Source organism: Coregonus clupeaformis, chromosome 23 (genome assembly GCF_020615455.1).
Source record: "Coregonus clupeaformis isolate EN_2021a chromosome 23, ASM2061545v1, whole genome shotgun sequence".
NCBI lineage: Eukaryota > Metazoa > Chordata > Actinopteri > Salmoniformes > Salmonidae > Coregonus > Coregonus clupeaformis.
In genome coordinates this window covers 37,953,430-37,967,718 of record NC_059214.1, presented here as the reverse complement: position 1 = coordinate 37,967,718, position 14,289 = coordinate 37,953,430, and the positions used below count along the sequence as shown (strand labels likewise).

Genomic DNA, 14,289 nt, shown 5'->3' with positions numbered 1-14,289 from the left:
CTTACCGATCACTGCACCTGTACACAGCCCATCTGAAATTTGCCCGCCCAACTACCTCATCCCTATATTGTTATTTATTTTGCTCATCTGTACCCCAGTATCTCTATTTGCACATCATCTCTTGCACATCATTCCAGTGTTAATACTAAATTGTAATTATTTTGGCACTATAGCCTATTTTATTGCCTTACCTCCATAACTTGCTAAATTTGCACACTGTATATTAATTGTATTTCTCTGTTGTATTTTTGATTTTTGTTTTGTTTTACCCCATATGTAACTCTGTGTTGTTGTTTTTATCGCACTGCTATGCTTTATCTTGGCCAGGTCGCAGTTGTAAATGAGAACTTGTTCTCAACTGTTTACCTGGTTAAATAAAGGAACAAGACAAAATAAAAAAGGATTTATATAATGAATATGAATTAGGAGGACAGAAATAATTAAATATGAAAGCATTAGACCTATCACTAAAAGCTTCAGTCATACAAAAGTTATACTTAAATCCGAACTGGTTCTCTAGCAAACTAGTAAGATTGTCTCACCCAATGTTCAAGAAGGGACTTTTTCCCTTTATTCAGATTACAACCCCTCACTTTCAGGTATTTGAAATCTCCCAAATATCACTATTTCTAAGCCATAAAAAGTTGGTTGCAATTTCAATTTAATCCACCAGAAATGACAGAACAAATATTGCAACAAATATTGTGGTTAAACTCAAATATACTAATTGATAAAAAAACGTTCTTTTTTTAGAAAATTTATTAGAAAGTTGCAATCTTCATAAATGATATTATCGGTAGGAATGGTGGAGTTATGTCGCACATGCAGCTAACAAAAACATATGGAAATGTCTGCTCTACCCAAAATTACAACCAAATAATTGCAGCATTACCGCAAAAATGAAAGAGGAAAGTGGAAGGAGGAACAAGTAAGGAACTTGTCTGTCGGCCTTGCATTAAAGAACATAATTGGTTAAAGAAAATTGTGATAAATAAAAAAGTTTACCAGTTTCATTTAAGGACCAAAAGATTGACAGCCGTCCCATATAGATTGCAAAATAGTTGGGAAGAGATTTTTGACGTACCGATTCCATGGCATAGTGTTTATGAACTGATACGCAAAACGACGCCAGATTCAAAACGTATAATTTTTCAATTTAAATTATTAAATAAAATTCTTGCTACCAATAGAATGTTATTTGTATGGGGGATACAATCTTCCCAGCTCTGCAGATTTGGCTGTGAAGAGACAGAATCATTAGATCATTTGTTTTGGTACTGTCCATTTGTAGCTTGTTTCTGGACACAGGTCCAGCAATGGCTGAAGGATTGCAATATTTGCATGGAGCTGACCCTGCAGATAGCACTACTGGGTGATCTGAAAACTCATAGTCAATCGATCAATAATATAATAATACTTTTAGCAAAGATGTTTATTTTCAATCTGTAGAAACAATGAGAATAGAAAGGTTCAGAACTTTTGTAAAACATCACAGTACAGTCGAAAAATATATGGCAAATAGAAATCCAATATGGATGGTGTTAAGAGATAGATGTTGAGAGGTGTTGAATGGAGCTGAAGGATGGGACTAATAACAACAACTAATAACAACAAGATAACTAGTGTAAGACATGCTGTCTCCATAATAAGTATATAGGTTACAGTGGGGGAAAAAAGTATTTAGTCAGCCACCAATTGTGCAAGTTCTCCCACTTAAAAAGATGAGAGAGGCCTGTAATTTTCATCATAGGTACACGTCAACTATGACAGACAAATTGAGAATATATTTTCCAGAAAATCACATTGTAGGATTTTTAATGAATTTATTTGCAAATTATGGTGGAAAATAAGTATTTGGTCACCTAGAAACAACCAAGATTTCTGGCTCTCACAGACCTGTAACTTCTTCTTTAAGAGGCTCCTCTGTCCTCCACTCGTTACCTGTATTAATGGCACCTGTTTGAACTTGTTATCAGTATAAAAGACACCTGTCCACAACCTCAAACAGTCACACTCCAAACTCCACTATGGCCAAGACCAAAGAGCTGTCAAAGGACACCAGAAACAAAATTGTAGACCTGCACCAGGCTGGGAAGACTGAATCTGCAATAGGTAAACAGCTTGGTTTGAAGAAATCAACTGTGGGAGCAATTATTAGGAAATGGAAGACATACAAGACCACTGATAATCTCCCTCGATCTGGGGCTCCACGCAAGATCTCACCCCGTGGGGTCAAAATGATCACAAGAATGGTGAGCAAAAATCCCAGAACCACACGGGGGGACCTAGTGAATGACCTGCAGAGAGCTGGGACCAAAGTAACAAAGCCTACCATCAGTAACACACTACGCCGCCAGGGACTCAAATCCTGCAGTGCCAGACGTGTCCCCCTGCTTAAGCCAGTACATGTCCAGGCCCGTCTGAAGTTTGCTAGAGTGCATTTGGATGATCCAGAAGAGGATTGGGAGAATGTCATATGGTCAGATGAAACCAAAATATAACGTTTTGGTAAAAACTCAACTCGTCGTGTTTGGAGGACAAAGAATGCTGAGTTGCATCCAAAGAACACCATACCTACTGTGAAGCATGGGGGTGGAAACATCATGCTTTGTGGCTGTTTTTCTGCAAAGGGACCAGGACGACTGATCCGTGTAAAGGAAAGAATGAATGGGGCCCTGTATCGTGAGATTTTGAGTGAAAACCTCCTTCCATCAGCAAGGGCATTGAAGATGAAACGTGGCTGGGTCTTTCAGCATGACAATGATCCCAAACACACCGCCCGGGCAACGAAGGAGTGGCTTCGTAAGAAGCATTTCAAGGTCCTGGAGTGGCCTAGCCAGTCTCCAGATCTCAACCCCATAGAAAATCTTTGGAGGGAGTTGAAAGTCCGTGTTGCCCAGCGACAGCCCCAAAACATCACTGCTCTAGAGGACATCTGCATGGAGGAATGGGCCAAAATACCAGCAACAGTGTGTGAAAATCTTGTGAAGACTTACAGAAAACGTTTGACCTGTGTCATTGCCAACAAAGGCTATATAACAAAGTATTGAGAAACTTTTGTTATTGACCAAATACTTATTTTCCACCATAATTTGCAAATAAATTCATTAAAAATCCTACAATGTGATTTTCTGGATTTATTTTCTCATTTTGTCTGTCATAGTTGACGTGTACCTATGATGAAAATTACAGGCCTCTCTCATCTTTTTAAGTGGGAGAACTTGCACAATTGGTGGCTGACTAAATACTTTTTTTTCCCCACTGTAAGTATTTGACCCCTCTGCAAAACATGACTTAGTACTTGGTGGCAAAACCCTTGTTGGCAATCACAGAGGTCAGATGTTTCTTGTAGTTGGCCACCAGGTTTGCACACATCTCAAGAGGGATTTTGTTCCACTCCTCTTTGCAGATCTTCTCCAAGTCATTAAGGTTTCGAGGCTGACGTTTGGCAACTCGAACCTTCTGCTCCCTCCACAGATTTTCTATGGAATTAAGGTCTGGAGACTGGCTAGGCCACTCCATGACCTTAATGTGCTTCTTCTTGAGCCACTCCTTTATTGCCTTGGCCGTGTGTTTTGGGTCATTGTCATGCTGGAATACCCATCCACGACCCATTTTCAAAGCCCTGGCTGAGGGAAGGAGGTTCTCACCCAAGATTTGACGATACATGGCCCCGTCCATCGTCCCTTTGATGCGGTGAAGTTGTCCTGTCCCCTTAGCAGAAAAACACCCCCAAAGCATAATGTTTCCACCTCCATGTTTGACGGTGGGGATGGTGTTCTTGGGGTCATAGGCAGCATTCCTCCTCCTCCAAACACAGTGAGTTGAGTTGATGCCAAAGAGCTTGATTTTGGTCTCATCTGACCACAACACTTTCACCCAGTTCTCCTTTGAATCATTCAGATGTTCATTGGCAAACTTCAGACGGGCCTGTATATGTGCTTTCTTGAGCAGGGGGACCTTGCGGGCGCTGTAGGATTTCAGTCCTTCAGGGCGTAGTGTGTTACCAATTGTTTTCTTGGTGACTATGGTCCCAGCTGCCTTGAGATCATTGACAAGATCCTCCCGTGTAGTTCTGGGCTGATTCCTCACCGTTCTCATGATCATTGCAACAACACGATTGAGATCTTGCATGGAGCCTCAGGCAGAGGGAGATTGACAGTTCTTTTGTGTTTCTTCTGTTGTCACCTTCTCACCAAGCTGCTTGGCGATGGTCTTGTAGCCCATTCCAGCCTTGTGTAGGTCTACAATCTTGTCCCTGACATCCTTGGAGAGCTCTTTGGTCTTTGCCATGGTGGAGAGTTTGGAATCTGATTGATTGATTGCTTCTGTGGACAGGTGTCTTTTATACAGGTAACAAGCTGAGATTAGGAGCACTCCCTTTAAGAGTGTTCTCCTAATCTCAGCTCGTTACCTGTATAAAAGACACATGGGAGCCATACATCTTTCTGATTGAGAGGGGGATCAAATACTTATTTCCCTCATTAAAATACAAATCAATTTATAACATTTTTGACATGCGTTTTTGTTGTTGTTATTCTGTCTCTCACTGTTCAAATAAACCTACCATTAAAATTATAGACTGATCATTTCTTTGTCAGTGGGCAAACGAACAAAATCAGCAGGGGATCAAATACTTTTTTCCCTCACTGTGTGTATGTGTGTGTATATATGTATATATATATATATATATATATATATATATATATATATATATATATATATATATATATATATATATATATATATATATATATATATATATAGCAAGAAGAAAAAAACATGGGGGATTGGATGTGATGCAGACAATTACATTGATGGAAGTTACAATCTAATAATAATAATAATATGCCATTTAGCAGACGCTTACAGTCATGCGTGCATACATTTTTGTGTATGGGTGGTCCCGGGGATCGAACCCACTACCTTGGCGTTACAAGCGCCGTGCTCTACCAGCTGAGCTACAGAGGACCACCTACCAATCTATCTGCAATATTAAAGCTGATATACCCCCTAAAAAAAAAAAACATACTATTGAATGGTTTTACTCTAGCCTGGTGGTAGCAGACATAGAAATGTAATTATTTCTATGGTAGCAGATCTGTTTGCGATCCGGCAACTCCTCTGTCATGTGTGTTCGTTGTCGTAACAAACATGTATCAAACTAAAATAAATTAAATCAAATTAATATTTGAAAGTTGTTAGTTATAATAATACAATTATAAAGTTGTTGTTATCCCCCCTGTCCACTAGGGAGCAGTGTGGAGTTTGACTGGTGTGCAGTGTCCAGTATACGAGCCCTGCGTCAGATGGGCAGGCGGACAGTGGTGGTAAACCACAACCCTGAGACTGTCAGCACGGACTTTGACGAATGTGACCGCCTGTACTTCGAAGAGTTGACCCTGGAACGCATTCTGGACATCACACAGCAAGAGGTGAGAAGTCAACACACACACATGAACGTTCAGAGACACACGTACACAAACACAGATGCACAGATGCGCAGAAACACACATACACGTATACGCATACACATTAGTGATGGGGGGAAAAATTGATAGTTACATATCGGGATGTTATTTTTGATGATATATCGTATCGTTTTGACAATATCGCAATATTATTTTGGCGCTAGTTGCCTGTACCTGCACCAAAACAATATTTTTCCTTCACAGCCTTTTCTCCATATTCTTTTTAAATAAGGAGCCAATTAGTTTTCAGCACTTTTATTTCCATGACTGATCAAAACTAGTTTTCTCATTGCTCTGTCTCTCTGCAGTAGACATATAAAGCTCGCCATCTTGTAGTCCTAAAACCCAGAAATTAGTTACCTCTGGTTTGTTCAGACCTTCCTATGGGGAAGATGAATGGGGGAAAGAATAGGGTTTTGGGATAAATGCCGAAAATAAGGAATGAGGTTAACACAGGCTTAGGCAATCTTATACGTTTTGTTCTATGAAATAAAATTAGTTAGTTAACATGTCCTTTATGAATTATGTTTTTATGTGCTTTTTTTATTACATAAATGCCTAAAAATTCACGAAAAGTGACGTTAGCTGATGAAGATTATCTCATAGAAAAAAACGTATAAGATCTCCTAACATGCTGACCAAACCGGCCACGTTGCGTGCGTGAGCATTGCAAAATAAATGTACACATACAATAATTTCATCCAAACTGCCCGCGCGCGTCAACGGGCGTCTGCGTAGCCAGGTGCTAAAATAGAACTTGGTTATATTTTAGACGCTTAATGCGCTACAAGTCCCACATGGGTGACTGAAAGATGAACGAGGTCCACACTCCAGTCTAGTTGGTGGCGGTGATGCACCTTAAAGTTGGCTACCAACCGCCATATAACATCCACAGAAGAAGAAGAAGAAGAGGAAGGATGATTAATAAAAAAAAATGAACTAGGTTTCCCCATTTTATCTGTGGATTAATTGTCGGAATTGAGAACACACAATTTTGTATGACTCAAAATGCATACAAATTCTACAAAGATCCAGCAAAAAAAAAGGACCATGTGCATTTCAGGTAAAATAACAATCTTTATCTCCCAGGACAAATTAGCTAGCAATAGCAAGCTAGCTAAATGTTCATGAATGTTTCATGTGTGTTTCGACCTGTAGTTGGTTCACAGTTGGTTTTGGTATTTTAACCTGTGTGTCATGAACGCTTCTGGCGGGGATAGACATAATCAACATGCTCACAATGGTGCACGCAGACGCACATACGGAGATGGTTTGGTCAGCATGTAAGCCTGTGTTTACCACAGACCTTATTGTCGTCGTTTATCCAAAAACCCTCCAAAAACGCAATTAATTTCCCCATAGGCTTTGTCCAATGAATAATGGTGGAGTTGGTGCCTACAAAAAGACGCCATTACTATTGCTCTCTATGGTGAGCAATATGTTTGGAACATCGAATCACAATAAAATCACAGTATCGAATCGCAATACATATAGAATCATGAGAATAATGTATTTAAAAGGCAGGTAGCATAAATGTAACCACATGTTTCATATGGATTTGCATTAGTATACAGTACACAGCAAAAGGCCCAATGCAAAGTTAAACCTCACTTTTCTAATCAGAATGCCGAAGTCATGTCGGAAAAAGTTTTTCCGGGGTGTGATGTAATATGGAGGACCCGGCAAGCTAGCCTATTCCCTATAATGTAAACTCAAACAGAAAGTACTTTAAATGTATAACTTCAAATTAACTCATGACTACTGGGGTTTCAATTACATTTTCAGCCAACTTACAAGAAAATACTTTATTAATTTATTGTTACAAATCAACTTGCAAGGTTGCTAGCCTGCTAAGTTAGCCCTACTAGCCTGCTAATGTTAGCCCACCAGCCTGCTAACGTTACACTTGCACTGAATGAGTCAGCCAGTTGCTATCAACACCTAGCTTACAGCTACATTAAAGTAAACCAACGTTTTGGAAATATATAACGCCATCTAACCAAATATCAAAGAATGTTAGCTATATGCAGTTATCTTAGCCAGCCAGCTAACATGAGCTATTTAGCCAACTAATGCTAGCTATTAGCCAGCCTAGCCAACCAGCATGGCTATGGTTGGCATGCTAGAGCCCAACTACTGGAGACCAGTTAGAACACAACTAACATAACACAACTAAAACATAACCACAGATCAAAAGAGCAGAGACTTACAGATTGATGGCTGGGGCCCATCCGATGGGAAGAGTCAGGGAAAATCCAATAGCGAGAAAAATCCAAGATACATAGATTCCAGATGTCAGCCAGCTAGCGAGCTAGCTCTAAACCAAGGTGGAAAAAGTTACATAACTCCTGTAGCCTACTTATCAGAGAACATCCTTTACAAAACAAAAAGGAGAACAGATGAGGTACCACCGTTACATAATTAGCTTAATCAGGTAGGATTTTCTCTTTTGTTTTGAGCCAACGGCAAGAAGGCACCAGAGCCTGCAGTGCTAACGGGTTCCCACTAGATAACACAGCCGCAAAGTCCGTGAAGAGCTAGCATACAAACTCAGTAGCACAGAGTAGAGCCTCCATATGACATTGAGAAATAGTGCATAGTGGGTAGTTTCAGAAATAACGTAATAAATATATAAATACCCCAAAACATAACTATATTTGTAATTATAGGTAACCAGATCTTGACTACAACTAAGTTACTAAGTCTTTGACCACAATGTGTTGTTACTTTGGTGAGTAAAAATTAATGCTTCCTACCCTTTAATGCTTAAAATGCCATTTTTTAAAATCGATTTTCCGTGAAAATAAATTAGAAATTTATACAATTCCATGTGAATTCACAATGCATCTGCTCTGCTGCCAGCAGCGGTTTGGGTCTCACGGTGCGTCACTTTCAGATGGTTAAGCATTGCAGCTGTACTACCATTACTGTACCTCAATTCCACCTCGCAAAGTTTGCATTTCCTTCTCATTTAACTTCTCAAAGTATTGCCATACAGGACTTCGCTGCTTTCGCTGGCCTTTTTCTGCCATTTTTCCAACCGTTGACGACGATGATGTAGTGGTGGTGAGTCGACTCGAAAATAAGTGATTCCTCGACTCCTTGCACGTCGACTCCTGGGGTCGACTCCCATTTCTGAGTGTCAAAATTGGATTCCGCTAGGAGAACACAAACACTTGCATCTTTCATAGCGAGTTAGCTAGAGACGGAAAGAGAGGGGAGCGGCACAGTATGTCTCGCAACTTCAGTAAAGCAGGGCCTATCATCAGTGAATAACCTAGGATATTGAGATGAGCTAGATGCAACACTTCGCTCTCACACAGTCACACACAGTATCTGCGCATGTGCATGGGTTCGCTTCACGCTGTTCACAGCGTGGTAGCCAGGGCACCAAAACAGTAGGAGAAGTTGAGCCTCGCACTTCAATGCTCATAGTTGTTGCGGAAATTGACCCACTATGCTGTTTATTTTTTGCATCGACGTAAAAAACTATAAACATTGTTTTTCGGTTAGGGATTTTTCTTAACGTTAACCATTTACACTCGTGGGAATTGGCCTTCATGGAAAGGGCTAAGTTGAAATCTTACAGAACAAATATGAAAAGCATACGCATAACCATGGCAGCAATTGAAAGGGAACAGTTTCGAGATTATGGGAAAATTATTATACCAAAGGTGAGGACACAACAGTTCACCTGACACAAGACTGAATCCAAATATTACCCTGTTGATTTTGTGCATTTTACATTTACTGTACTTTTCGCCGTATTTGTTGATAACGAAATCTGAAAATATTCTTTATACATTCAGTAACATGATGAGGGGGTAGGTGCAACATAAGACAAAAAAAGACAAGGGTTTGAGTGAGAGGACTAACTGGTGTCTCCCAAGTGGCCACACACCTCTCCAAAGTGTGCACAGTTCCTATGTAATTTCAATGCATTTTTATGAATAAAAGAAGATTCTTAAACTATAAGGTGCTTTTTTGAGCTCGCCTTGCTGTGCCATTGAGGAACTAGAGCAAACACACGTTGTTGTTTTGTTTGGAACACAACCCTGCATCGCTGCCCTCACAAAGTTACTGTTGTTGTTTACGCAATCCAAAAACGGACCATTATAAATCGCACTCTGGGTCAGGTGGGCATAATTTGAAAGCCTTTTCTATTGCCAACATAACTAGCTAAGTTATAGAATACAATATTACAGTGTTAGACTTTCACAATGCAATTCAAAGGAGTCATGAGTGCCTTCAGGTGCGTGTGCCGTGACACATTTTCTCCACAATAGACAAACAGGCTCATTCTGTTCAGAACAACCTAGGGTATGACGTCATGTCATCTTGTAACTGTATATCAAACATAGTGATCATAAACATTGAGACTGTAAATGTTATGAGTTTTATGATATGGAAATGTTTAGTGCACATTTGGAGTCATGGGTGTATGTCTGAAGCGGTGGCGGTGCTTGCTTAGTTCGTAGCCCAACTGTATTGGAGCCCAGAGGAGAACATACTCAGGGCTTGCAGCCAAGTGTTAGCCTCCTGGCAGAGGCAACCAGGTTTTTGGCTAAAATGTCCTGGTACAGTAGCTTGCGAAAGTATTCATCCCCCTTGGCATTTTTCCCATTTTGTTGCCTTACAACCTGGAATTAGAATTTATTTTTGGGGGGTTTGTATCATTTGATTCACACAACATGCCTACCACTTTGAAGATGCAAAATATTTTTTGTTTCACAAGAAATAAGACAAAAAACTGAACTTGAGTGTGCTTAACTATTCACTCCCCCAAAGTCAATACTTTGTAGAGCCACCTTTTGCAGCAATTACAGCTGCAAGTCTCTTGGGGTATGTCTCTATAAGCTTGGAACATCTAGCCACTGGGATTTTTGCCCATTCTTCAAGGCAAAACTGCTCCAGCTCCTTCAAGTTGGATGGGTTCCGCTGGTGTACAGCAATCCTTAAGTCATACCACAGATTCTCAATTGGATTTAGGTCTGGGCTTTAACTAGGCCATTCCAAGACATTTAAATGTTTCCCCTTAAACCACTCGAGTGTTGCTTTAGCAGTATGCTTAGGGTCATTGTCCTGCTGGAAGGTGAACCTCCGTCTCAGTCTCAAGTCTCTGGAAGACTGAAGCAGGTTTCCCTCAAGAGTTTCCCTGTATTTAGCGCCATCCATCGTTCCTTCAATTCTGACCAGTTTCCCAGTCCCTACCGATAAAAAACCTCCCCACAGCATGATGCTGCCACCACCATGCTTCACTGTGGGGATGGTGTTCTCGGGTGATGAGAGGTGTTGGCTTTGCGCCAGACATAGCGTTTTCCTCCAATTTTAGTCTCATCTGACCAGAGTACCTTCTTCCATATGTTTGGGGAGTCTCCCACATGCCTTTTGGCCAACACCAAACGTGTTTGCTTATTTATTTCTTTAAGCAATAGCTTTTTTCTGGCCACTCTTCCGTAAAGCCCAGCTCTGTGGAGTGTACGGCTTAAAGTGGTCCTATGGACAGATACTCCAATCTCCGCTGTGGAGCTTTGCAGCTCCTTCAGTGTTATCTTTGGTCTCTTTGTTGCCTCTGATTAATGCCCTCCTTGCCTGGTCTGTGAGTTTTGGTGGGCGGCCCTCTCTTGGCAGGTTTGTTGTGGTGCCATATTCTTTCAATTTTTTTATAATGGATTTAATGGTGCTCTGTGGGATGTTCAAAGTTTCGGATATTTTTTTATAACCCAACCCTGATCTGTACTTCTCCACAACTTTGTCCCTGACCTGTTTGGAGAGCTCCTTGGTCTTCATGGTGCAGCTTGCTTGGTGGTGCCCCTTGCTTAGTGGTGTTGCAGATGCTGGGGCCTTTCAGAACAGGTGTATATATACTGAGATCATGTAACAGATCATGTGACACTTAGATTGCACACAGGTGGACTTTATTTAACTAATTATGTTACTTCTGAAGGTAATTGGTTGCACCAGATCTTATTTAGGGAATTCATAGCAAAGGGGGTGAATAGAAATGCACGCACCACTTTTCCGTTATTTATATTTTAGAATTTTTTGAAAAAAGTACTTTTTTTCATTCCACTTCACCAATTTGGACTATTTTGTGTATGTCCATTACATGAAATCCAAATAAAAATCAATTTAAATTACAGGTTGTAATGCAACAAAATATGAAAAACGCGAAGGGGGATGAATACTTTTGCAAGGCACTGTACTTGGTAAAAAGTTAATGATGCCGCTGAACTTAACAAGGCCCCAGGACCAGTGGAAGCAAAATAGCCCCATAACACCAAAGATCCACCACCATATTTTACTGTAGTTATGAGGTACTTTTCTGCATATGCTTCTGTTTTTCAATGCCAAACCCACCACTGGTGTGCGTGGCCATAGAGCTCTTATTTTCATCTCATCTGACAATAGCATCTGACATTTTAGCCATAAACTTGGTTGCCTCTGCTAGGAGGCTGACACCTGTCCACAAGTGGATCTTCCAGCAAGACAATAACCCCAAGCACACATCAAAATCCTCAAAGAAATGGTTAATTGACCACAAAATCTAAATGTTGTATTGGCCATCTCAGTCTCCGGAATTGAACCCCACTGAAAAACTTTTTAGCATGCAACATAGCTCTATATTTGTATAATTTATTTGATAGTCTTTTTTTGCTCATCTTTATCAAGGGTGCCAATAATTATGTACCTGACTTAGGTGTAGTTTCGATGGGCCATCATCAGCTGCGCAGGCTGACTGCCAGTTAATTATTTGTGGTGAGTGAGGGGCAGGGGGAAAACATGACATGACCTCTTAAAACCGCTTATAACACAAATTATGTTTGTGATATTAAGATTCTAACAATGACATTGTGTTATATAGACTTATTAAGGAAAAGCCAAGGATGGGGGGTGACACGTGACTTTAAAAATGGCAGAGTAATTAAAAAGTAAATTTGTTTTTGAATCAACATGACGCTATCGGCTCAGCTAGTGTTAAACCAAAGCCTTGTAGCCTGGTTTCAGTGAGGGGCTGTTATAACACCCTATTCCCTACATAGTGCACTACTTTTGACCGAGCCCTATGGGCCCTGTTCAAAAGTAGTGTACTAAATACTGCACTAAATAGGGAATAGGGTGCAATTAGGGATGCACAGTTGACTTTTCCCTCCAGAGGAAAGTAATCCAGTTAAAGTGGAGATGGGATCAGCCTGGTGATTAACTGGTTTTTGATTCAGGGAGATAACATTACCACCATCCCTCCTCTCCTCTCCTTTCCTCTCTTCGATGAAGGTTTATTGAAATGTATGAAACCTTTTTATATTTTTTTATATTACAAAACATCTCAACAAGCACCCAGTAGCCTATTCACAACCATCTTATTTCACCTTATTATAAAAGTAAAACACATTTTTGTCTGTGAACGTTGAGAAAAACAGCAGATTTATTTTATATAAATAAATAATGTTGTAACCTGACTAAACTCCTACTTCTCTACTGTGAGTCTCCAGGGCTGTACAGGCAGCATCGTGTCCGTAGGGGGTCAGATTCCCAATAACCTGGCCATGCCTCTGCACCTGAACGGGGTCAATATCCTAGGAACCAACCCCCTGCAGATCGACCGAGCCGAGGAAAGATCAGTGTTCTCCACCATCCTGGATGAACTGGGGGTGGCCCAGGCCCCATGGAAGGCCCTCAGCTCACTGGTGAGACACATGCACACACACAACACAAACAAACTGTCCCCTTAGTGTCTGAAGTGCAGAGACGTGTAGACAGAGACCGAAGTGCTGAAATGTGTCTGACTATCCGCTCCCTTAGTGTTGCACTGTTCCTGTCTCTCCTGGGCCTACAGGGAGAGGAGGGGAAAGGGAATAGGCTGTCTCGGCTTAGACAGGGATATGTACTGTAGAAGGAAGAAAACAGGGTTAGCGAAGACATGGTGATGTTAGAATGAAGGCGCGAGACAGAGCGAGAGAAAGAGAAGACTAGACTTCCTCATAGAAACTTCCTACACATTCCATATTTCTGTGGGTTTTTCTCTCTCTCTCTCACCTTCTCGCTCTCTCGCACCTCGCTCTCTCACCTCTCTCTCTCTTTCTCTCTCTCTCTCTCTCTCTCTCTCTCTCTCTCTCTCTCTCTCTCTCTCTCTCACATCTTCTCTCACCTACTCCATCTTTCTATCTCTCACTTGTATTTTAAGTGGTGAGTTGTTTTTAGACTTCAGAACAATCCAGGAGAGTCGACAGAGCCAATATCCCTAGGACCCAATCTGTGTCTCTGTTCTGTTCAACTGTTGTGTAATGATGGAGAAAACAAAGAGCGAGCGAGAGCGGGATTGAGACAGAAAGAGAGAGAGACTGAGTGAAATAAAGAGAGAATGACAGAGAGAGAGACAGACAGGCAGGCATCACTTGATGCTATAAGTATAAGTTGTAATTGGAACCAATGCTTTAACCCTCATCTCCTCTGATTTTCAGGAAGATGCCTTTGCCTTTGCCAATAAAGTGGGCTACCCCTGTCTCCTGCGCCCCTCTTACGTACTCAGGTAAGCTACCCCTGTCTCCTGCGCCCCTCTTACATACTCAGCTAAGCGTCTCCTGCGCCCCTCTTACATACTCAGGTAAGCTTCAATTGTTTTGTTTACCCCTTTTTTCTCCCCAATTTCGTGATATCCAATTGGTAGTTACAGTCTTGTCCCATCGCTGCAACTCACCTACGGACTCGGGAGAGGCGAAGGTCGAGAGCCACGCGTCCTCCGAAACATGACCCTATCAAGCCGCACTGCTTTTTGACACACTGCTCGCTTAACCTGGAAGCCAGCCGCATCAATGTG

General features: G+C 41.1%; 1 protein-coding gene across 1 annotated transcript in view; it reads left to right on the top strand.

Annotated features, from left to right (window-relative positions):
• Positions 1–14,289, top strand: part of cps1 (carbamoyl-phosphate synthase 1, mitochondrial) — a 132,269-nt gene that overhangs the window by 43,804 nt on the left and 74,176 nt on the right. The window contains exons 25-27 of the mRNA XM_041844701.2: positions 5,254–5,435; positions 12,965–13,159; positions 13,934–14,001. Of these exons, the coding sequence (XP_041700635.1) occupies positions 5,254–5,435; positions 12,965–13,159; positions 13,934–14,001 (445 nt within the window). The remainder of the gene's footprint in view (positions 1–5,253; positions 5,436–12,964; positions 13,160–13,933; positions 14,002–14,289) is intronic.